General features: G+C 39.0%; 1 protein-coding gene across 2 annotated transcripts in view; it reads left to right on the top strand.

Moving 5' to 3' along the window:
• LOC113008920 (BMP/retinoic acid-inducible neural-specific protein 3-like) overlaps window positions 1–21,399 on the top strand; it is a 58,442-nt gene extending 37,043 nt beyond the window's left edge. For both annotated transcript variants that reach the window (XM_026146866.2, XM_026146865.2), the window contains exons 4-9: window positions 963–1,153; window positions 7,018–7,123; window positions 7,300–7,536; window positions 11,992–12,214; window positions 18,174–18,516; window positions 20,092–21,399. In XM_026146866.2, the coding sequence (XP_026002651.2) occupies window positions 963–1,153; window positions 7,018–7,123; window positions 7,300–7,536; window positions 11,992–12,214; window positions 18,174–18,516; window positions 20,092–20,862 (1,871 nt within the window). In that variant the 3' untranslated portion in view covers window positions 20,863–21,399. The remainder of the gene's footprint in view (window positions 1–962; window positions 1,154–7,017; window positions 7,124–7,299; window positions 7,537–11,991; window positions 12,215–18,173; window positions 18,517–20,091) is intronic.
• The last annotated feature ends 4,130 nt before the right edge of the window (window positions 21,400–25,529 follow it).

Below are 25,529 nucleotides of genomic sequence, written 5' to 3' on the forward strand. Positions count from 1 at the left end.
CATGTATCTCTCAGCAGGTTTTAAAGTACCCTATCAATTGAAAGACCATTTGCATCAATGCTAGCTAATAAAGCAATCATGAAAGGATTAGCTGAGGTACAAGATCAGCTCCTAAAGTTTGAATGAAGTAGTTGACCTCAGTGACACTTAATGCATTTAGCTACATATGTGGAAGAGCTTGCACATGATCTTCATCTGTATTTGCAGGCATGCTTGCTTTAGCTTACATGCGCTTGAAGAAAGGCAGCACTGGGTGGATTTTATTCAAACAATCATTTATTCTTGGTGTTTTTGATAATATTTGTCCAGAGTTCTTTACACAGAGGTTATTAGAGGCAACAGAGAGGTTTGGGGAAGGTCTCATTTTGAAGCTCTGCTGCAAAATATTGTGACACTAGAAATAAATGCCTTCGGGAAAAGTTGAATCCTAGAATGCATTTATTTATTTCATGTTCTAAGTGTCTTTTAAAGACCACCTATGTAACATCTATAACATTCTAGTTCTATATGCTTCAAATGCTGCTGACATTTTCCCCTTTTCAAAATTTCAAATAATGTCAACTTTAGGTTGTTTAGTGGTGCTGGTTTAGCTCACCTGGTGGATGTGTGTTCTTTCTGTCTACCGAGCCTGTCCTGTCCTAATGAAGGCTAAAAATCCCTCAAAATACTTTATGGGAAATTTTCTTTTTTCAGTTAATTAAAAAAAATCTATTAACATGCATAATGAGCTTTGGTCAGGTATGACAAAATGCAAGTGAAAAGATCTGAGCTCCACGATAAAGAAAAGCAACTAAAAAAAAAAACCCAAACAAGTAAGGGTCAGAGCTACTGACCCTGACTTTATGTTAAAAAAAAAATTGAAGGGCCTTAATTTCAATAAGCAATGTGAACTCTCTATTCCCTTTTCTAAAACTCCGAGCGCCATTTGAAAACAATTAAATTTGATTATCTTTTAATTGCAGGAGAAGAGGCCTTAACCATATTTGTGGATAAGCGAAAACTGAGTAAGAAAGCAGAGGTGAGCGATTACTCGGGCAACTCTTCCACTGTGACTCTGGAAGCTCTGCACCAGCTGGCTGCCTCCTACTTCATCGACAGGGAGAGCACTCTGCGCAAGCTGCACCACATCCAGATCGCCTCCACTGCAATCAAGGTATCTTTGTGTGCTTGTTATGAGTTATATAGGGACATATTTAACTTTACACATTATTAAAGCTTCTATCTAGTTCAGTTTTTATCCATCAGTCAAATCACAATGACAGTAAACTGACATGGTTATACTATAATCTAAGGCTAGAACACTTGTGCTCTCAGTAGATCACTCTCTCTCCTTCTCAACTTGGAACATTATTTCACTTCTGCTGCATACTTGGAGCTAAATCAGACTCCTCTTATATATAGTGCCTAAAAATGTATTAGAGCCCCACCCAATGTAAGATTTATGCCAAAGCTGCACTAAAATAACACACTTGGTAATTACCAAAATAATATTTCTCGTGTCTGTAATGGTTCATCCATTAGCATGAGTAAGTTCTTTAATCAAAATAATATTTCTGATGCTAAACTACAATTAGTGTTGTTATTCATGAATTTTCAAGTTTTGCAAACAATGAGAAACAATACTAAAGTACATCATCATTTTGTGATAAACCTGTCAAATTACAGTTATTTATTTTCAACAGATAAAAAAAAATCACCAGTTGAATGATTTCATTTTTTATATCAAATTTGGGTATAAAAATATGAATTCAGTTCAGTGAATTGAGTAATTTTTGTGTTAATACTACGACAGACAGACAGACAGACAAGGATTGTTTTCTCATTGCATCAAACTATGTCCAACAAACCTTCCTTTGTATTGCTTCTGCATTACAAGGTTCATTTTCATGAAAACACAGGTAGAAGTGGGTGGGAATACTGTTGCCATTTAGCACTAGAACCCACTGGAACCACCATGGGGGTCATTTTAACCACCTGCCGCAGCAGTGTCAAAACTGGACATAAAAGGAATTTAAGATTCATTTCATGTGATTGAATTATGTTGCAGTTGCTTTAGACTTTCATGAGGAATGGGAAATGCAGAAATTCAAAACTTCTACTTCAACAAACAAGATAATTAACACATACCAGTCTTTTAATTGTTGTAACTGATGAGTGTGTAAAACTTTAAAATGAAAATGGGTTTTTAGCAATGAGTGCTAGCTTTTTACTGAATAGACTGAACATGACACACATATTAAAATTCATCAAGAAAGTAACTAATGCTTTCTAATTGTTTGAAGAAGAACACTAAGAGTTGCACCACTGCCACACACTTTCCCATCCACAGCTTCCAGCTCTTCAGCTTTGCTCCTCATGGCTATGATTCCCACACAAATCAACTACACTATATGTTTCCACCCTCTGGGAACTATGCTTGGGTCAGCTATAGCTTTGCCCTGAAACTTGACACTGATTCAAAACTCACCAGCAAGACTATCTCTGAATGGCTCAAAAAAAAAAAAAAAAAAACTAGCCTAATCAAATACCAGAAAAAAATCTGAGATGTTTTGACATAAACTTAACCACACTCAACAGCCCTCCAATGCAGCTGAATTAAAACAAACACTTTTTCATAGCTCCGTATTATCTATTAATCAAATCAAGCTCTTTTTGGCTCATAGTTTTAAATTGTGTCTAAACAACTACAGTTGCTAGGCAACAAGACAAGACAATTGTTAACATAGGAAATGATTATACATGATAATACATCTAATATGCGCGATAGCAAAAAGTAGGTTTATTCCTGCAATTCTCAAAAAGATAAACATAAAAACATCTCGTAAATTTTAAAGACCAGTACTTAATGAAAAGCATTAAAAATATATTGCCTAGTTGCATATAACTGTTATTATTCTATAAATGATGAATAAAAGTTTTCCTCTTATGAGCTATCAGAGATCTATAATTTTTAATTTCAACCTTTTAGCTTTTGAAAACTGGTAAAAATGGTTGTGGGTGCAGTACTGTTTCCTTTGTTAACGCTTTCCCTTGTTAAAACACGGCGATAACGCCAATGAAAATAAAGCAGAAGATTATACTTTTTATCCTCCCGCTTGTGATGAGATACGATCTTCAGCTGCAAGCACATCCGAGTCTGGAGGAAGCTCCGTGATGAGCACATATGGTGAGGGAAAGATAAATGAGCCTTGTGAAACACGCCTCACGACAGTTTTCTGCCTCCAGTTGTCACCTTCAGGTAGCATGGGGTTAATAGGGTGACAGAGGGAGGGATGACCCTTCTTTTCTACCTTTTTCATTTCTCGGTACACAGCGGCGGTGGTCCTGTGAAGTGACGCTTTCTTTGCTGTAGCAGAACATGAATCAGATCCCCCCTACTTATATCAAAGCTCTGTCCTCTCGCTACATTGTGTTCGGGGAGGATTGGATATTTCTTTCTGCAGATCAGGCAGGCACATGTGAGTTGGAGAGGCAGAAACTTTTGTCTGTTTCATTTCTTGGGAATCAGGGCTTTTTTCAGTTTTTTTTTTCTTCTGAAGCTACAGACGCGAAGAGAAGACGAGAGAGTGTTGCTTTCATGCTCCAAAGGCAGTCATCTGGTGTAACTGACAGGTGGGAAGTAGTATGAGGAGACATTCACCTCCAACGCTGGTGGGAAGAGAGTCAAAGGAGCGACAGATTCCTCCACACTTGCGCATCATTTCCACAGGGTGTTGACCCGTACAGTAGCAGAACAGACCTGCATGAATTGAACTTGAGGAATGAATGAGAGGGTTGCAGGTGAGGCAAAGGCCCCCTCCGGCGGTCTCCATGCAAAGAGAAATTTGAAGCTCATTTCGAAGAAAAAGCACTTTGCTGTGGTTTGCCGGGGGGGACGACTTTGGAAATCTGGGCTTTATTCAAGAAGTCACAGTGCAGAGGAGAGTCTGATTGGACCAGCTTGTTTGTACAATGAGTAATGACTGCAGTTGTTAGAGAACAGAGGGGAGCAGTTTTGCTACAATTTGAGAATTTCCTAGACTGAATCAATGGTCAGTTCCCCACCTGACTCACACCATATTTGCCAGCCCATCTAAACACAGTGTGCCGGTCACGAAGTAGAAAACAGCAGGATCGTCTGGTTTTGATATTTCCTTCTTGTGGACAGTCAATTTATTGGGCTTTGTGGCTCACATTTGAGTGCGCCCAGTCTTGTGACTCGATCGATTGGTGGCTGAACTATCACAGAGCAGATAGGCAGCTGCTGTGGTCATTTATGATTTCCTTCAAACTAGTTTTTTCTCACAGGATATGTCTAGCATGAAGATACCAAGGAGAAAAATAATAAATCAGTCATAGACATACTGCACACACAGAGCCACAAATTGACACACTCATAAGGGCAGTTGGAGGCAATTGAGAAGGCTGGTTTTTGTTGTTTTTTAGCCCGCACATTTCTGCTGTCTGCAGCGCAGCGGTCACTTCTCTCTCTCTCTCTCTCTCTTGTTAGGAAAATTTGCATGTATCTCTATTCCTGTTAGGGAATGGATCAATTTATGAAGAGTAGCTTTAGAAAACAGAATTTCTGAGATAAAGTTTGTAATTTTTTAGGATTTGTCAAAAACTAAACAGGAAGTGAGAATGGACCTGAAATCCATCAGGTTAACAGAAACAGCAACTATGAAACAGAGACATCATTTCATAACAGCCAGTCACTAATGCTAACTTAGTCAGATATTAGCTCAGGTTCATGTCATATGTGTGAGTCAGAGTTTTCACACTTTTATTATAATTATTGCCAATAATTATGTGGTAACTGTCATTTTACATCTTAATCAAAAATAATAATTTGCTTTATTATTTTTCTGCTTTTTTTTTAAAATAAAACTGACATTTGAAAAATGATGAATAACACCAATAATTATATTTTATGAAAAAGTATGCTTGCGTTTACTAATGGATTAACAATGACAGAAACATACGAAATGATTTTGATTATTACTAATGCCGGTCATTTAGGACAGCTTTGGCACAAACCTTGATCTAAGAAATGTGTTAAGCACTGTGTGTGAGGCGGTCCGTCACCGGTCCACGCTGAGAACACTGAAAATTGGCCAATTCAGTTTCCCGGCTGGTCGATCTCCACCATAAATAGCCCTTAAGTGAGCTAAAAACTGGGAAGTCACAGAGATCGGTTCGATGAAATGACAACACTACAGATTAGATCATGCACGGTTAGTGTTTGTGGCCCATGTCACGGAAAATACATAAAACAAATATCAGGATTTGAAAAGGATACTGCAAAAGCAGCATTTTTTAATGCATCCTGCACAGCCGTGTGCAGCTATGTGGCAGAATGTAAGTAGCTACTAGAGGAATCTGAATGCACATGTATTGTTTCCGTTATATTGTTCTGTTTTTCTGGCACACGCCCAAACTCCCACACTCCCTCACTCCTCCACAGACACCTTGCATAAAAGATAAAAACAAAAATGGAAGGCCTGTTCCTTTTTTTACGTTTGCAGAGACGGTGTCTGCAGCATGCTCACACAACACACACACGCTTATCATTACCTCTCGCGTCTCATGTATCTATTGTAATTGACTTTAGTGGAAGCATTCGTGTACCTGTGGGGTGTCAATTTTCCTCATCTTTAAAAGCGTGTGCCAGCCTGGTCAGCCAGACCACTGCACTAAGGTTATAATTTTAGTTCCTCGCTCCCCCAAAGACGTTTTTGTCAATCACTCCTAAGCTCACACTTCTTGCTGGACGCTTTAAGGCTAAATGAACAGTTTTCTGGGAGGGTTTTGCAGAATGTTTGTGAATACTGCCACTGGACTATAATTTGAGATGGTAAAGAAAATGGCCAGACAAAGACACACATTTTCCACTTTCATCTTCCACATTTGCTTCCATCCCTCATGTAGTCTTGCGCTGAGGTACAGGTGGCCAATAATGTCCTATTAAGTATTTTTAATATACCAGAATGTATCTACAGTGAATAGCAGCTGCTAAGCAAAGCGGAAATTGAATGCTCTGCTCATCACTCAGTGTTTTGCCATATGGCATATCATATGGCATATCAAATAATTCCTTATATGGATTCAATATTCATGGGGTCTGAAAGCCAGCATTGTATCTCATTTCCTCACAGTCATATCGGCATTAAAATCCCTCATAAGGGAAACAAGGGATTTATAATGTGATATAAATATTATAGTCAGAGAATTGCACTCAAATTATCTTCCATTTTCCTTTTCCCATTCACAGAGGATATTTATTCTTCCTTCCGAATCTTTCTTCTGGATTAGGCTTTTGATTAAAGAGCCCCGTACTGAGTTTTCACTTCTCTCCAGCACCGGCCTGATATTAGTTCCCAAGCCCTTCAGCCCTCTGTGATGGCGCTACCGATCGTCTGACCCTTATTGTCTTGCCTCATCCATCTGTCACTTTACACCAACTGTCCTCTGACAAGCCTGACCAGGACAAATCACTGAACAAAATATGGTGTCCCGCAACCACAAAGAGAGAAAAATGAGAAAGTGTTAGGTGCTCCTCACTATGTCATGGAAAGAAAAAAGGAGAGAGCTGAAATAGGATCTTGTCTTGCAAATGAAGTGAAAACAGAGTCTCTGTTGGAGAGGCTTTGTGACAAAGGTCAATCGAAACATCTTCAATCAGTGGCTGGGGTTGGGGAAAAAAAGGAAAAGTCGACTTCTTGCATAGAAATAAGTGCAACAAAGCACTCTTACAGCAATTTAGAGGAATCAAAATGAGCTTAACCTCGTTTCCATTCCTTTCACATTCACTAGTGCAATCGATTATGGAGGAACTACTTTATTTAATCAGAGGCGAGACAGCCATTTATGTTGCATAAGGTACATTTTCTGTGACCTACTATGCCCCATTTGTGCCTGAAATGTAGAAGTACCTTTAAGCATATTTTTCTATAAAGAAATCTAACTTAATCATGCACTTGTCCTAAAATGGATGCAGTTGGGAATTTATAAATGAGCCTTTTATTTGTTGTTGCCCAGGTGACAGAGACCCGCACAGGTCCTCTTGGATGCAGTAACTATGACAACCTTGATTCTGTGAGCTCGGTGCTGGTTCAGAGCCCTGAAAATAAAGTCCAGCTGCAAGGTTTGTTGAATTTCTACCACTTTTATTGTGACTGTCATGACATTATATATTTTATCTGAAAAGACAGAAATATGGGGATTTCTAGATTGCATTAAGTGTGTTACACACTCTGGCAGCAGACTGACTCTCCAAGGTCTCAGTTTGATGACAAAACTAAACCCAGCTTTGTTTTACAGGCTTGCAAGTGATCCTTCCAGACTACTTGAGAGAGAGTTTTGTACAGGCGGCTCTCAGCTACATAGCCTGCAATGGAGAGGGTGAGTTTGTCTGCAAGGACAGTGACTGCTGGTGCAGCTGTGACCCCAAGTTCCCAGAGTGCAACTGCCCCTACATGGACATTCAAGCCATGGAGGAGAGCCTGGAAAGAGTCACCGAGACATGGGGCATGCTGTATAAGGAATTTGAAGAATCAGGTGAGGAGGGCCTCTTGATAAAAATGCATTATTGGAGCCTTTCACGTCGCAATCCTCATTTAAATTCAGGAAAATCAGACAGTTTGAATATAAATCATTTATACGAGTGAAAGTAGGGATGATTTCAGCTGTTTTATCTGCACCATTAAATCTGAGTGAGAATTCTCTATGTATGTCCCTCCCTATTCTATGATTTATAGGTAAACTATTATAGTTGACTGAGCACTGGGGATCCTGGCATCCTGTCTGGATATAGCAAATTAACAACGCAACATGACCAGATTAGAAAAAAAAAAAAATCAACAGCTTTCGGCTCAGGTAGTTTACAATATGTCTGGAGCAGATTAAGCAGCTATAAAACCCATTTATTCTCCGTCCAGCTTTTCATATCACCAGTGAAACAGAGTTTGAATGGAACCTCTAAGCATAATGTTTGGTTATTATTGCTGTGCTCGGTCACCAAGCCTTGGTGATTATTACTCAGATGAAATCAAAATTGATGGGTTTTTTTTTTCTTCCAGTCTTGAGATTTGCCTGAAATATCCCTAAGTGCAATTACTTTCAAACTTTATGTTCTAGTAGCTGGCTGTGAAGCTAGGGCAGGAGCGTGCCCAGAATATAGACACCCACAGGTGTCATAAATGTGTCCTTTAGCAGGGGAAAGTGCCGATTTTTAGCTCGCTGCTTTATCAGCAGAAGCAGAAGTCATAAAGGCTGGCTGTGGCACAGGTGGAAGAGCGGGTTGTCCAATAATTGCAGGTTTGGCAGATTGATCCCCAGCCTCTTCATTTGCTGAAGTGTCCTTCAAAAAGACTGAATGCCAAGAGGAGCACATTGCATGGCAGCTGAGTATATGAAGCGTAACTGACAGGCATTGTAACGAGCTTTAGAACATGCCTAAATAACTATATAAGTGCAGAACATTTACCATCTAAATCCAACCAAGAATAAAGACTCCTAATTCTGAAACAACAGGTGATAAAAGGATACATTATATATCTATTCTTCTATAACTGCTGGCCTCAGATGATCTTAATTCACATAGTATATGTGCAATTTTGCTGATAACGAGACATTTCTTAACACCAATAAGGCTGTTTACATCATAATTGTTTAATTACAATGCTTTCAGCATCAAATAAAAACTGTTTTTGTCGCAATGCTTTTTCAGATTTTGCTTTCTCAAATTTGAGCCATGATCCACAGAGAGAGAAATATATCTTTCTGCTCCAAAGTGCACCCAATTTTTTTTTGGGCTTTACTGAAAATGATGAAAGGGTGAGAAGTGACTCTGCATAGCACCAGCTGCCAGATGCCGTCCCTATTCAGGTACTCCAAAGTCTACATTTGTAGTCAAAACAGACAAGGCCGCCAAAATGTGTCGACATTAAAAGGCTCCTTGTTTGTTTGCCTCAAACTGCGGAACCAATAGATAAATATCCTACACGAACTAGCCACTGCAGGAAGTCAATTATGGCAGGAAGCCATAAAGGTTTTCCTTGTTAGCATCCTACACATTATGGACAGAAAACTCACAGTAAGGTCATGCAGAATTTTTTTCATCCAAGCTGTTAATCTGTGTGAAAGTAAAATCCCACAGCTGATACCATACAGTTTTTAGACTTCTCCCACTTAATGGCAACATATCCTTATATTACAGTTTAGGTAAGGCTAACATACAGCCCTGTTTAATACATAGAACCTATATCCATTTAATATAGTCATGATTCTCTAGTAGAAGTCAGTGAGTATACTTAGAAGTACTTCCAAAAGTAGCTGTTAGCAAACACGGTTTGCAGCATCTACAAATGCAAGTTTAAAAAAAACAAACAGACAAAACTAACATAGAAGATAAATATACACACATTCCAGAAATTCTGCTAGCAAGATCTCACTCACAGAGTCTGAAGAAAATTACTGCAGTCTGATCAATACAAGTATGAAATTACTTTTGGAAATCGTGGATGTAATTGTGGATGTGTATTCATTACACAAAAGAGGACAGAGGAAACTAACTTTAAGCATATGCTTTAAATTTCAGTATCCATGATGGCATAGGGATGCATTATAAATGGTAACTGGAACGGTACTAGTTTTTTTCTCTTTTAAACATGTTTTGGCCAACAAATTATATATCTCTAAAATAACCAAAACAAAACAAAAAAACAATAAAATGTCAAAGGTAAAGACAATATGCACCATCTCATTTTTTTCCCCATTTTTCACAGTTGTAATAGATGCACGACAGACCGGACCACGTTTCCATGCTCTTCAGCATACTTTTATTCACCAGTTGCTGTTGTCACACACACACACACACATACACACACACACACACGCACACACACACACACAGACAGAGCAGCAGGTTTTCAGCTCTCAGCTGAACTCTTCCACAACAACAACAACAACAGTACAGGATCTAGTTCAGCCTTTAAGCCGACGAGGCATGAGTGCGGATGCCACTCAGGTGCGTCCGCCTCCCCTGCAGCGGCACCGCAGACCACACCCCGCCACAACAGTCTTGACACAATTTTTTGAAAAGAAGAGTGTAAATGAAAAGTTACTTTCAAATACATAATGATTTGATCTACTACTGACCATCTTAGTACAATAAAATATAAATCAGATATCTAGCAGTGTAGCAATAAACTTAGTAAAATGTGTTTTAATGGGTGGCTGTAGCTCAGGTGGCAGAGCAGGTCAGCCACTAATCAGAAGGTCGGTGGTTCGATCCCAGGTCGGTGGTTCGATCCCATGCCATATATCCTTGGGCAAGATACTAACCCCATGTTTGCCTACTGGTGGTGGTCAGAGGGCCCGTTGGCGCCAGTGTCCGGCAGCCTCGCCTCTGTCAGTGCGCCCCAGGGCAGCTGTGGCTACAATGTAGCTTGCCATCACCAGTGTGTGTGAATGACTGAATGTAGTGTGAAGCACTTTGGGGTCCTTAGGGACTAGAAAAGCACTATACAAATACAGGCCATTTAATGTGACTGGTTTTGTCTTTCGCTTCATCTCTTGATTTGTTTTTGTACGACACTTTGGGCAAACTTAAAAATTAAATGCACTAAAAATTGAATTCAATTCATTTTTAGTTATCTAGCCCTAATTCACAACAACAGTCATCTCAAGGCACTTTATATATTGTAAAAAAACCAAAAAAAAAAACAGCATACAATATTAGTGAGAAAACCCCAACAATCAGACAAACCCCTGTGAACAAGCACTTGAGCAGCACAGTGGGAAGGAAAAACTCCCTTTTAACAGGAAGAAACCTCCTGCAGAACCAGGCTCAGGGAGGGGTGGCCATCTGCTGCATTCGGGTGGGGGGTGAGGACACAGAGAACAAGTGAGGGAGACAGGAGAAAATACAAACGATGGTAGAGCGAAGACACAGTTTAATGACATGCATTAATTGTCAAGGAACCAAACCAGATCTGGACTCGTGAGACCATGACAGTAATGGTGTATAATCACATGGGGATGGAAGAGACGGGAGTGTAGCACAAGCAAGCCTGCAGTCTGAGAGCAAGATGCTCTGTTGGGATGATAATAATGCTCAATGTCTTAAAGATATGATGTGGCCTGATGTTTTCTGAAATAAAATTAAATATTAATTTGCATGTATAAGGTTTAATTTTATTATATTTTCCACATTCTCCTTTTATTTCAGTGTATTGCTTGTAATGTGCAATTTATTTATGTTTTGATTTTGGGAGAAAAGTCTCATGAAGTCTCACGAATACGATACTCTTGGAGTTACAGGGTCACCAAAGGTATTGCAGGATTGTTTCAAAGATCTTTTTAATACATTTTGACTAAAATAACTTAAATACATGGATGGTTTTACTTTTCCCAACAGTGGTGCCTCCTAAATAAATAATTGCACTACATAGGGTACAGTTAACACCTTTATTATGGACTGCTGTGAACACTGGCTAGGTCTTTGATTTTCTGATTTGGCCCATTTCTTTTGTCTGTACACTTGACTAAAATCTTCAATATATACTGAAATAACTTGGTCATGTTTCATGTTGAAGTAGCAGCTTTTGTTGTTCTTTTCATTTTGCTGTCTTTGTCCTTAATAGTTGAGCTGCATGGCTTAAAAAAAAGGGAGGGGCCTGTCAACCACTAGTGTGGGTCTGTTATCATAACCAAAATATTGTGATCATGTGCTGTCCAACAGTCAATGATTGGTTGTGGATGAAATGAGGATTGAGAGATTTAAATTTTGTGTGTTAAGATAAGCCAGCTTCATAGCGGGCTGACTGCATAATTCAGTCATGACAGTTTTGCTCATTGACCTGAACAAAACTGGTTATTATTTCAGTTATATTTTCATATCCCAGTCCTATTGCCAAGATAAATTCTTAATATTTCTACTTACTTAGTAAGACTGCAATAGTGGTGATGAGTTATGCCTTTTACCTCTTTCTCCTATGTCTGTTGTTGCAGATGAATTCAAGGCCTTCTATGCAAGGCTGCCCCAAAACTATTTCCTGAACATGTCAACCATACAGCACATGTGGTCCCTGGATAGCCTGTTCCAGTGGCGATATGAGCAGCTGGAGAACAGCATGCGGGTCCTCTCCAGACGTGCTGAGAGAGTCATCTTCAAACTCTTCAGTCTCAGTAAAAGATGTCACAGACAGCCCCAAGTACGCATACCAAGAGAACGGTGAGCACAACCACAGTAACACGCATTCTCATGCTCACCATTATTATGTTCACATTAAATCTCAATAATTCTGCACAGCTTCAAAATGTTCTCATAACACAACTCTATATACTGTGGCCTTTTACATTAAAGCGGTGTCTTTTGGTGCAGTGTTCTTGTTTGAGGTTTTCCTCATAGAGGTTGCACATCACAAGTTTACCCTATAGACTAATCCAGACACATTGATTAAAGTAAACAAGTTGCCATTGTAGTTCTGGCATTTAGCCTGTGTACCCTTGCAATTACGTTTTGAATAGGGGGAGATTATGGAATAGATTTTTCTGTGGAATCACTCTTGCACCTGCATTTGCTAAGAATTTTTGTACATCTTGTTGCAGTCATTGAAATGTTGTTAAAACAGATCAGGCATTTTTAAATAGCTTAAATTTTTTATCCAAGGTTTTTACAGCTGCATTTCAAAAGAAAGGAGTTCACATAGCATACATTACTGTAGCATTAAGCTCCTAACTCTGAATCCCCCTGCAATGTTTTTGAAACCAGAGTTTCTTGACTTGTTTCATGTCTGAATGTTGAAAATCTTCATAAAAAATGAATAAAAATCCCTAATTTGTCTAAATACAAAGACAGAATTATGAGGTATAAAGCCTTTTGTTAATTAAAACTTAATTAATGAATTGATTAATTAGCAAGTTAAGCTAATTAAGTGACAACATTACACTTACACATCAGTGTTAAATTTGGTTTTAGGCAAATTAAGTAACACATTCCAAGACTTATTAACGCATTTATTATACATAAATGCTTGTGTGGCAATATTTCGTTAAAAATATAACTATCACTACATTTGTTCCAGAATGTTTTCTGATGTGTGACTTCTGTGGTTCAGTTTAACCTACTTGAATTATTGAGTGATGTGCAAAAGGCACCTGCATTTTTTGAAACAATTACAGACACACACACATAGGTGGATAGCTATGACAACCTAGCATCCACCATCTATGTAGAGATGGGCAAGTAAATGTATATTCCTGTATCCACTATTTGCTTTCAGAGTTGTTTGAGAGTTGTCTTATTTTTGGAGGGAAGCACTTTTTTTTAATTACGTAATATTTTGATGTTTTAATTGTCCAGATTTAGTCACCTAGCTCAGAAGAATGCTATAATGTGTGTTGATTTGACTGTCACTAGCTAATATTTGCTGCGGAGATGCTGTTTTTTGTCTCCTTAATATGAGTTACTTTATAGTTGAAGACTTGGAAGGACAAGCACAGTACACACATAATATATATGTACTTTTGTAGCACAAATACCAAAGTCCCTTTATTCCCTTTAGTTTTTTGAAGCTATGAAGATTTCCCACTCACACAACCACATATTCAGTCATTTAATAGCATGTTTTTCCAAGCAGTTTGTAAAAATCTAAAAGTTTGTTAAAAAATTAATCCTTTAATTTAAAAAAATAACGCATTGGCAAACCCTAACATCATGCACCTTAACCATTTGCTGCTGAGAGAGGAAGGTTTTTATTTCTATGGCTTGAGTGTGACAGTCACGGGGGACGAGGCACCAAGCGCAGGACACACAGAGGTAGGATAAGATCCAAAATCTAGTCTTCAGTTCAGACAGCTAGTGAAGGCAGGCAAAAGGTCTCTACAGAGAAAAGTAACAGCAAACACAATTTAATACAAAAGGAAAAAGTACACAGGAAAATATAGATCCACCCAGCGAACACCAGAAGGCTAGAGTACAAGTCATAATGAGGCAGTAACAAGCCACTCAACACTTTTCAAAAAATACAGAGGTGTGTGATTGGCTAATTGGAAACAGGTGTGAGAGATATCACAGGGGAGACCAATTAGGGCAGGGCATATAGTCACAGAGGAGGGAAAACTAACACAGGCTGGAAGTTAAACTGATAATGGTGTAAACAGACCAAAAATTACAAAAGGAAACAGGAAGTTACTCAACAGAAACCCAAAATGAGAATAAAAAGGTAATTTGTCAGTAAAACGTACAGATCTGCCCTTGTAAGTGTTTGAGCTTTTTCTTGGAGGAGACAAATCACACACTAGTCTTTTAAGATTGAAAGAAATCCACATTTGTAATGGGTACCTTTTACCTGCCAGAAGAGGCAATTGGAGAAGGTGACGAATCTAGCAATCACTGTCAGTCACACTACGCTCACCTCGATTCAACCGCCACGGTAATGCTGCAGAAATGGCGACATAAATCAACACATAAATCAACTTTCAGATTAATCTATTAGAGTTTGCTCTGTTTAATGTCCAGCCCATGTCTCTGTTGTTCTTTCTTTTCTGTTTCTCAGTGCACCCTCTTCTTAATCAATGTTATTCTCTTCACCACATTGCCAAAACACACATTAATCACTGATCTATGCAGCTGATATTCCCACAAGTTTGCCAGGAAGTGTCATCGCACTCGTCCAGGCACTGTTTATCTACGTTATTATTGGCACATCAACTGTGAAGCCTTCCCTTTCTTTTCTGTCTTCATAGAAATCTCCATACTTAGTAGAAAGAGACTTGGAAAGGGGTGTGCGTCAGCTGGCTTTGGAGAGAAAGGGAAGCTCTTGAAAACCACCCTTAGTCTCTCTTTAACATCCTGTTCGTAGGACTTGCGATAGAAGGGAGATGTGTGATTGATTTTGCTTCCTGCGGGCTAGTTTTCCACTGCGCTGACAATTATGAGCAAATAAGCCAGTGGAAGCAGCAGTCGGCTCAGCTTTTGTTCAGCAGCTAATGATGAGACAGCACAGTACTCTTTGTGCTCAAACTTTGGCCATTATGAATAATGCTCCACATTGCCATTCAAGTGATGCTTTTAGTACTTATGCTTTAATCAGGTTAGAAAATACCTTTCTTATGCATAGATCTCTCCCATATAAAGGTGCTGATTTTTCCTTTTCTATGTACACTTTTGAATGTTTCTCTGGTGGAGTCCTCTCCTCTTTGACTTCTTCCAGAGTGTAATTAAGATTTGACTTGAAAAGTGTTGAATAGCTTTTTAATGACCCTTTCAAGGCATTTGGTAGATTTGACAACTTTGTCTTTAAAATCATAGTGTTTAATGGACATTCATTTGTACAGATAAAAAAAATGGCCCAAGTGCAATTATTGCACTTCATGACTCTGGTGACTTCTTTATGTTCTTCATATTGATTGTTCTTGATGGCTTGGTCTGTTACTGGCTGACTAATAATATACAGTGCCTCTAGCAGAAGATAAATATGATGAAATGTTCTGAAAATAAGTAGCACTGTGCTCCTCTGAGGAGCCTGTACTGCAAATCCAACAATAGAACATTAGCAGTAGAAATAGTATTTCAAGCGCAGTGTTATTATTGTAAAATACCACAGTGATAATAATGATTTGATTCAGTCTTGGGGTACCTGCAGAACCCAGAGGTTTTTTTTGTTTTTTTTATAAATCCGTTTTATGCTACTATTACAATTCACCATTATTTTGTTCTTATGTTTGTTCCCTAAAGACTCAATATATAATCTCCTCCTGCTTTTGTTTTCAGTGCATTTTAAAAAAATTCACTGTACACAACCCAATGTACAGGGATGATCAGTGACATCAGCTAAATCCGCCAAATCCCATGTGTACATCTTGTGCAAATACATACACGGTTTACTGATTTCTTGCTTGCACAAAGTTCTGACCTCAGCTCCATCCAACACCTTTGAGATAAATTGGAACTGAGCCGGTCCTTATCGTCTAAAATCATTATTGAATCTCACTAATGCTCTTATGACTGAAAGGTAGCAAATCCCTGCACCCATGTTCCAAAACCTTCCTTCCTTCCCAGAAGACTAGAAATCTGATTAATGGCAATGGAATCAGAATAATAAGTTCAATTATCACATTTGTATATAATGTGCAAGTCACCATATGTTGCACAGTATTTTACTTGAAGCTTGACTATAATATTTTATGTACTTTATCTATAGAATTAAATGACTCACACAGCTCTGCATTTGCTTGATTGTATTATCAAAGCTCAGTGTTGCTGGCTCCTCGCAGCGCAAAACTCTGCGATTTACAGCAGCGGTTTGGAGAAAGAGTTGTGGGGAGCACAAAGCCTGTACATAATCACAACCGCAATCTTCTATTGGTGACTGCTTTGCTGTGCTGAAGCTGTCAGAGGTGAAATGCCTTACCCACAGGTAGCGGTTGATGGAAAGGAAGAGTCCTTTCGGTTCATTTCCCATGACCGCATTTTCCATTAGAGGGTTTTGATATTCAAATCAGTGATTTTCCGAGCTCCGGCTTGCTTGCCACTGTCAAGCACACAATAACAGCAGAGTACAGAGGAAAATACCCTAAATGTAATCCAGCAAACATTTTCAGATTAGCATAAAGTTTCCTTCAATGCATCCTCATCAAAGAAGCCTTTTTTCTACAAGTGAAGCCAGCGGTATAGAGTGAGCATTGCATTCATAAAGCAAAGAGGATAAAAGCCATAAAGTCCTACAGAAGGGAATCAAACTCAAGTGCTCATGGGGGAATTATATGTATGTCTGAGATTAAACTCCCCCTACAACTGCTGTGCACTTCCAGTATTTATGTCACTAACTCATCAAAGACAGTTTCTCTTGCTCTCTATTCAGGTTCTCACGCTTTACCTTCCAGAACTGCTTGTACCCGCAGTCTCCGCATGCATAACCTACATCATAAAATATTAAAGTGTAGTAAAGCAAACTAATACGAGCGACTCAGGTACTTCTATAAGTATTTTGTTTAAGTGTTAACATGTCTACATATCTACACATTACCAAAGAAAATATAAAAATATCATTATTTTGTGTGCTTTATACTAGAAAACATAGAACAACAAATCTTTTCAGTATAAAGCACAAAAATATCAAACTATTGGGACATGGAGATTTTATAACTAGCCGAGATATTTATTTTGATTCAGTCAACACAGGTAAAGTTTCACAGTTTTGCTGGCTACTGACCAAATGGCATTATGTAAGAATGCTCAGAATGATAATCTCTCTCTGGAACAATGATGGGTTGTAAACTCACGGGCATGTGATTATTGCCTTATTGGTGAATTTTATGCTTTTAAGAGCTTTTATCTACATGCCAAAAAAGTTAAAAGAGTTAATGGTCGTTATACGCCTACTATAAGTGTTAACCTATTGTTAGATCCAGTAGTGTTTGGTCTAACAGTTCGGGATTCTGTACCCTTCAGTACAAAATACCAGTTCTTAGTGTTGTTTGCTCAGGAATGAATTCATTTTCATATTTGTCTTTTTATGTACCATATTTGTGTTACGAAAATTCTTTGTCATCCTCAGGCTGTCAAACAAGCTGGAACTTTCATATTGACCTTAAGAAACCCTTATGAATTGTTCTGTTTTAGTTTACCATCCCATTGGGGAAAATAATGAAAAGGACTGACAAAGAACCGACAGTCCTTTGGTGACACTGGGACGACTGTGTTGTACTCATTTTAGTCAAACAGTAGTTGGTTCCACTTGATCTAGGTTAGAACAAAGTTAAATCAAAATATTCCACAACTTTCAGCCATCTCTTGTGAACCTTTCTTTTGGCTGATGGAGTTTGATCATTTGTCACTATCGCATAACCTAATTAATGAAAAAAAAAGTCTTTGGACGTTTTGCTTTTCTAAGTAGTAAATACAAAGTCAGTGACAACAAAGTGTCAAAACCTCTTGAAATAAAGATTTCGTAAAAAAATAAACTTTTTGCACAAGTCTTTTGACCTGTAAATGACCTAAATGATCACTAAAATTATGTCAGGTCTTTCTTTCTTTTATTTTTTAACAAGCAAGCTGTCTGCAGACCCAGACAAGTGTCCTGGGCTTAATAAAACACTTCCCTATTAAAATGGCTCATCCTTAAAGCTAGTTCAATAACCAGTCCCTCTTTGCCTTTATCTCTTTGTCTTCTTTTTTTCCCCACCAGGCCTCAGTCCTACTGGCTGAGTCATTTCCAGTCACTCCTATATTGCTCAGAGAACAACCAGCTTGGTGCATTCTCAGAGGAGCTCCACAGCTGCAGCTGCCGATATGAACACAGCTCCTGTCAGCTGCCTCCACCCTGCTCTGTTGGAGAAGGCTTGGCCTGTGCGGCCTGTGCACCAGACAACCAAACCCGCTGTGGGAGCTGCAACCCAGGCTTTGCCCTGACACAAGGGACCTGCAGGCCTATGGTGGCAGACTCTACAGAGAACTATCTGGGGTTCGAGACAGACCTTCAGGATTTGGAGCTGGGCTACCTACTGCAGAGAGCTGACCGCAGGCTTGAGGTAGTTTTCTTTTGGCCTTTGTGTAATCATGTCAGGCTCAGTGAGAGCTGAGCTGTCTTTTCCCAGCAGTAGTCTTGGAAAGACACATGTAAAAAAATCTCACCCTCTTGGTGACTGAAACCCTTTAGTTTCACCACTTTTTCTTTTATACCATTTATTGTCCTACCACACAGAAAGTTTGTGGTTTCTTTTTATTTTACTTACTTTTGCTAGAAATGGGAATGAAAAAGTGACCTGGAGGAGTCACTCTAGAACAGGGTCTCAAACTTAAATGAGCTGTGGGCCACTGCTGGCACTGTCATCTCATGTGAGGGCCGCTTTAGCGTTCAAGTAGTACAAAAATCAAACAAGAAAACACCCACAAATATTTCTGAAAATGTAATGTTTTGTTTGTTTTTTAAAACAAGATATTGTATAACAAGTCAAAACTGCAAACATGAACACATTTTTTTCTTCTCACTCTTAACTAACTGAAGCCTTTCATTGAACTACCACATAAACAAATTGGTGCTCTCTTTCTGGCCAGACATGTGGCAGCACTCCTGCTATAATTTTGTTCATATTTAACAAAATATAAATGCAGACATAAGTGTACACATTAGTTTTTGGCTGCTAGTGAAAATTGTTTTCTTTACAAATAACTCTCTGACTGAACTAACACAGCCAATCCCTCAACATGTTTGTACTCTCTGCTTCCTACTCTTGCCATCCTATTAATGTTATATTAAACTTAATTTAACATTGCACTCAACAACAAACACATCCTCCATCCCCGAGAAAAAAAAAGTAACTTCAAGGGCCAAATTGCATTATATTCCCTCATGTCAATATAGGAAGTGGCGTGGGCTGCAGATGGCCCCCGGACCACAAGTTTGAGACCCCTGCTCTAGAAACTACAGTATGATGCCCTTCACGGCCTTCCTTTGTGATGTTGATGTTGTCAAAAAGGATTGCAGACTGACTCTATCCAAAGGCCACGGTATAGTTTTAACCCATCCTTTATGCCCTAATCGGGTTCATTCAGCTCTATTAAATGACAGTGGACAGTGGATTAAATGACAGATTTTGGCATGTGGATGCGTAAAAAACAAACAAACAACATTTTCCAAGATGGTTTCCATAGTGCCAAAAAAAGTCCATGAAGGATCTTACATTTTGGTCTTAAGATACAGTGAAAACAGAGGACAATTTTCCATCTGAGCATGTCACAATTTCTAATATCTTAATATCATGTGTAAACCATAAATACATTGTGCCTTCTTCAATTCAAACCAGGCTCTTTTGCCTTGTAATATGCCTTTTATAAAGTTGCCTAAAAAGGCAGCTCATAGTTTTTAGAATACTCCACACCTTATTTGGCTATCACTTTAAAAGTAATGCACATAAAGTCATGTTGTTCTCCAATAAATATAGAATTTCTCCAGTAGACATGGAGGTGAAGTGAAAGCCTCGCCTCCACAGATTACCAGAACGTATGAGTAACATTAGTACCATCAAAAATCTGTTTTAATCGAATTTTTATTTTTAGCACTGCATCTTATTTTACTGAAAGTATGTATTTACTTTGTCTGACAGGTCCATGCAATCTTCATCAGCAATGACATGCGACTCAACAGCTGGTTTGATCCATCATGGAGGAAGAGGATGCTGCTGACGCTTAAGAGCAACAAGTATAAGACCAACATGGTCCACATGCTGCTGGGAATATCCCTTCAGATCTGCCTTACAAAGAATAGCACCCTGGAGCCTGCCCTTACACTCTATATCAATCCTTTTGGCGGGAGCCACTCAGAGAGCTGGTACATCACTGTCAACGAGAATAATTTTCCAGACTGGCAGGCCACCAAACTGGACCTGCCCTTTGACTGCTACAACTGGACTCTGACATTGGGCAACAAGTGGAAGACATTCTTTGAAACCATCCACATCTACCTTCGTAGCAGGATAAAGACTCAGGATGGACTGAATGACAGCATTTATTATGAGCCTTTAGAAATGGCAGATCCTGCTCGGAACCTGGGCTACATGAAGATAAACAGTATCCAGGTCTTTGGCTACAGCATGCATTTTGACCCGGAGGCAATCCGTGACTTGATTCTGCAACTGGACTACCCATACACTCAAGGGTCCCAGGACACAGCTATGCTCCAGCTCTTGGAAATACGAGACCGGGTCAACCGGCTGTCCCCTCCCGGTCAACAGAGATTGGACCTGTTTGCCTGCCTTCTCCGGCACAGACTCAAACTGACTGCCAGCGAGGTGGTTCGCATCCATGCTTCCTTACAGGCCTTCAGCTCACGTCTGCCCAATTCAGTGGATTACGAGACCACCAAGCTGTGCAGTTAACAGCTGCTTGAAAGGAAATACAGTCTGTAAATGGCTAGAAGGAGAACTCATGGACATAGGATTTGTGCCCATTGTGATACAGATGCTTATATTTGTGCTCATTGTCTATGGATTACCAGACTCTACAATTAATCAGGAGTTGATTGGCTGTGGACAGCTGAAGAATGTACTGTACTGGTTGTTCTGGGTTTTTTTTGTGGCAACTACCTTCAGTGCTATAGTATAATGAATGGGAAGGATCAGTAAGGAAATACACAACTCTCCAGAACAAAAACTCTTTACAAAAGATGTCTACAGTAGAAATTCAGATATCGCTTCATAAAGTTGAACCATCCTGTTTCGAAATGACTCTGCTCATTTATACTGTAAGTACCAATGACAAATGATTTATGTTAAAAATGGTACAGTCTGTTTGTTTGTAATTTTTATATGTTCCTTTGCTTTAGTGACAGTGCACTTTCCATGGAAACCAGAACACAGTGGTGTCAGTCAAGATTTTGTAGATAAATTGATATTAAAACATCACGTTATAACACATTCCAGCTGTCAGAAGAATTCTTGGGTCCCTTTCGTATTAAGGAATTGCATCACAGACTTTTTGTAAGCATGGTTCAAATTTTCGGGGGGTGATCAGGATGACAGTCAAGAGTACAGAGTACCATGTATTTAGGGATTTGTACAACCAGTTTGACCAGACAGTTGTTAGTCTGCACCAAGAACCTTAGTCAGTTAAATTAATCATTACTTTTTTCATAATGCACAACACCAGTTAAATGTTGATTTCTATGATATTACAGACAACAGTCGCCATCCATTTAGGCAAATTGTAAGTAAGCAGGTTAAAAAGTACAGCTAATGACAGGTGCACTAACCAGCGCAACTCTGCAGTACTTGGATTACAAAATTAAGTGTTGTTTAGGCTGTTACTTGATATTAAGGAGAATGGAAGAATACATTACAGCAGGTCCTGTCTGAAGTTCAAATCTTACACTGGGCTTCATAAATGACTTTCTATGTCAGCTTTCCAGATAAGGAAACACAGCATGTCTATGCCATATCTACAAGCAGGTGGGCTGCAGGTGGGCTGTCCTTGTGGTCCACTGTACAAACCATTCAGCAGTCTCAGTAGACTTACCTTTGTTCAGGCTGTTTCTCAGGTGAGTGAGACCTCATTAAACAGAGCGGTTAACCCCAAGAACTCGATTACAGTGCATAACGTCGTCCTACACAAGATGTTAATTTGTAAGGACACAAGGTGGTACTAGCACTGGATATGTCAGTAACACTCAGCAAATTAATTTGACATTGTGTGCAATGTTATGCATGGTGCAATGTGCCACACCTGTGATATGTTTATATTAGAATGTTATTTACTCTTTCAAGGGGCTCTTAAATATACTTGTAAAAATGTTCCATTTGTCTCAGATATTCTTTCCTCTTTAAAAATAATTCATGCAGGGCATGCTGTGGGGATAACGTTATGTGAATTAAGGGTAGCCCCCTTAGCACCCACAGCTGTGTATTTGGTATAGCCTGTAAAAATAATTTTATAATTCTTTCACCTATATTGTGACCTATAACCTGTAAAATTCAATTGAAAAACAGATTAAAACCTTGAGAGTGTATCAACATGGAGCAATTTGGATTAGGGCAGTGTTATTTATAAAAACATCCCAAATATCTCAAATTTGGGTCATCTTGGTACAGTCCTCAGGTCACCTCAACCCTGGATTCAGGTCTGTGCAATTGCCAAGTTATTCCAAAACTTGTTCTGGTGGAGCCTTTGGGTTTTTTGGTTAGTTGATGTGCTGATAGGTGAAACATCTCTTTGTCTTAAGTTTTTCAGCAGATTTTGTCTCAGAACTAACTATGACTTGGAACTGTCAGCAAATGTCAGAAAAATCTAACTAATTAAACTAGAACATCTGAAATATATTTGATTTAAATCTGTAACTTTGACTGATTGGTTACATGTCGTAACTAGTGGATTTGAATGGGACTGGTTAGTTTTGACAAACACTGACATATGAGGGATATGCAAACATTATTCAACACCATAAAAGATGATTATAAAACTGAATTATACAAGTTATAGGTAAGATGAAAGAAGTTCTGAAAAGTGTGCAGAAGTGTTATGTCCATTGTAGTAGTTTAAAAAGTAATAATGTAAGAACATATACAGAAAATACAATCTACACACAAACAAAAGAGCTGGCCAGTGGCTCACAGGAAACAACATTTATGCATTAAATTATCTGTTACCTCTGAAAAATTCCCTTTGTGTTTGCTTGTTTGCAAATCATATCTAGTGGATGTTATTGCTACAAAGTACATGCATATTATATAAATACAGTATTACACAACAGCAGCTCTTTACTTTTTTGCCAGCGGCTGTGGGTTGAGACGTTGATTCTGATGATGCACTGATTTTGCTATCTGTGAATTAAATGAGAAACTTAATAATCACCTTTGGCATTTCTAGTACACTTAAGTGCCTGCTTACAACTGAGGACACTTTGGTCAGGGACGTTACTTGAACTAAACAACCCATGATCCACCATTAAAGAATAAAGACTCACTCACTTATAATTAAATAAATACATGCAATATATCCATCCATTTTCTCCCACTTATCCAATTCAGAGTCATGGGAAGGGGCTGGAGCCTATCCCAGCTGCCATAGGTCAAGTGGCAGACTGACAACCAGGACTGGTCGCCAGTCTGTTGCAGGGCTAACACTGAAAGATAGATAGCGATTCACACCTAAGGCCAATTTAGAATCAACACTTAATCTAACCCCACTAACTGCGTGTCTTTGGACTGTGAGAGGAAGCTGCAGTACCAGGAGAGAACCCACAAAGACATGGAAAAAAAATGCAAAAGCCACATAGACAGGCAAGATGGCGGATTCGAATCCAGGCCCTTCTTGCTAAAACACAACTGAAAATGTAAAAAGAGAGAAAAAAAAACTGCAATTTTTCTTTCAGCTGTCAATTAGTAGAGATGCAGGCCCTCAATAATTCCCCCAGAGTGTGCTGCATGGACTTCAGCACCTGTGATTCCCACGGTTTTGGGTTTAAATGTCTAGGAACACTTGTTAAGCCTTCAATTGTGATTAGAACACCCAAGCTACTTGCCAAGGTGGTTTGTAAATGCTAATGTATTTTTGCCAAAATGAAAGTAGTCAATAATAATAATAATAATAATAATACATTTTATTTATAGACGCCTTTCAGACCCTCAAGGTCACCTTACAGTAGCATGTAAACATACCATAAAAAACATAAGAAAAATGACAGAGCATGAGCAGAGAGTGACAAGAGCATTGACAAGTATGGCGGTACTGTGTGGTGTGAGTGAGGGATGAAGATGGTTAATATTACGGAGATGAAAGTAGGAAGACCGAGTGATATTATTTATATGTGCTGTGAAGGACAGAGTGCTATCGAGAATGACACCAAGAGTCTTAACCTGAGGGGAGGGTGTGACAACAGAGTTATCAATGGATAACGAAAGACTGGTTGGAATTGTAGTCAGTTTTGATCTGGTGCCTATTAAAATGAATTATGTTTTATTGCCACTAAGTTTAAGAAAGTTATGAGTAAACCAGAGCTTGATTTCACTTAAACAGTCAGAAATGGATGTGGGTGGGAGAGTAGCTGTGGGTTTGGAGGAGAGCTGGGTGTCATCTGCGTAGCAGTGAAACTGGATGTTATGCTTCCTAAAAATATTACATAGGGGTAGGAGATAGATGATAAAAAGTAAAGGACCCAGGACAGAGCCTTGGGGTACACCGGAATTAACTGGAGTAGATACTGATCTGTGAGGGAGTAATTGAACAAACTGTGAGCGGCCAGAGAGATGACCATCACCCGGGAACCTTAGCGTGACGCATAGTAGCAGGGCTGAACGGTGACATGTGACTTGAGCACCAGAACACAAGAAAGAAAGTAGAAAGCCAAGAGTGTGCCACACATTTATGTCTGTTTATTTATTTCAAGGTTTTGAAACCACTTCATTTAACAGAAAACTAAAGCTCAGAGACATGAGAAATGCGCTCCACATCTGATTACATCTGCTGCATTTACTAGCATTATAGTATTATTTCAAACAAATAAGTTAAAAGGTGATACATATAGTTACTTTGTTTTTTAGATTGCTTGCTGTCACTTGTCTAGTAGGGTTTTCCAAGACCATGCTGGATGTGTTCCCTTTTATTTTATTTGTGTAGGTAAATCTGCAGAAGTTAAACAGTACATTTTCTCTGAACAATATTTGGTTGGTTTGGAAGAAAATCCCTTATTTACTTTCTCTTTAAACAACAGCGTGTGTTAAAAAAACACAAAACAAGGGGGAACAGTGTGAAATTGAAATGAAGAGGTTCAAGTTGCAGAAAGGAATTGTGTGTTTAGTCACTCGCAATTTTGTGCACGTAGACCTGCTGAGCTGATTTCCTGAAAAACAGGAGTGGTAGATGCAGAGACGCACAATCAACACTGGAACTCACAGGTGAGTCAAGGGCAGAGGGCCACTGCAGTATTTGACTAAAGCCCGAGGGCCAGATATATAAACAATGCATGTGCCTTTCCATGTGCATAAACTGCTATTTACAAGTGTGATAAAAATGTGCCGGCCGCACATATATTTCAGTACACATATACGCTCGT

This window comes from Astatotilapia calliptera, chromosome 17 (genome assembly GCF_964374335.1).
Source record: "Astatotilapia calliptera chromosome 17, fAstCal68.1, whole genome shotgun sequence".
Lineage (NCBI taxonomy): Eukaryota > Metazoa > Chordata > Actinopteri > Cichliformes > Cichlidae > Astatotilapia > Astatotilapia calliptera.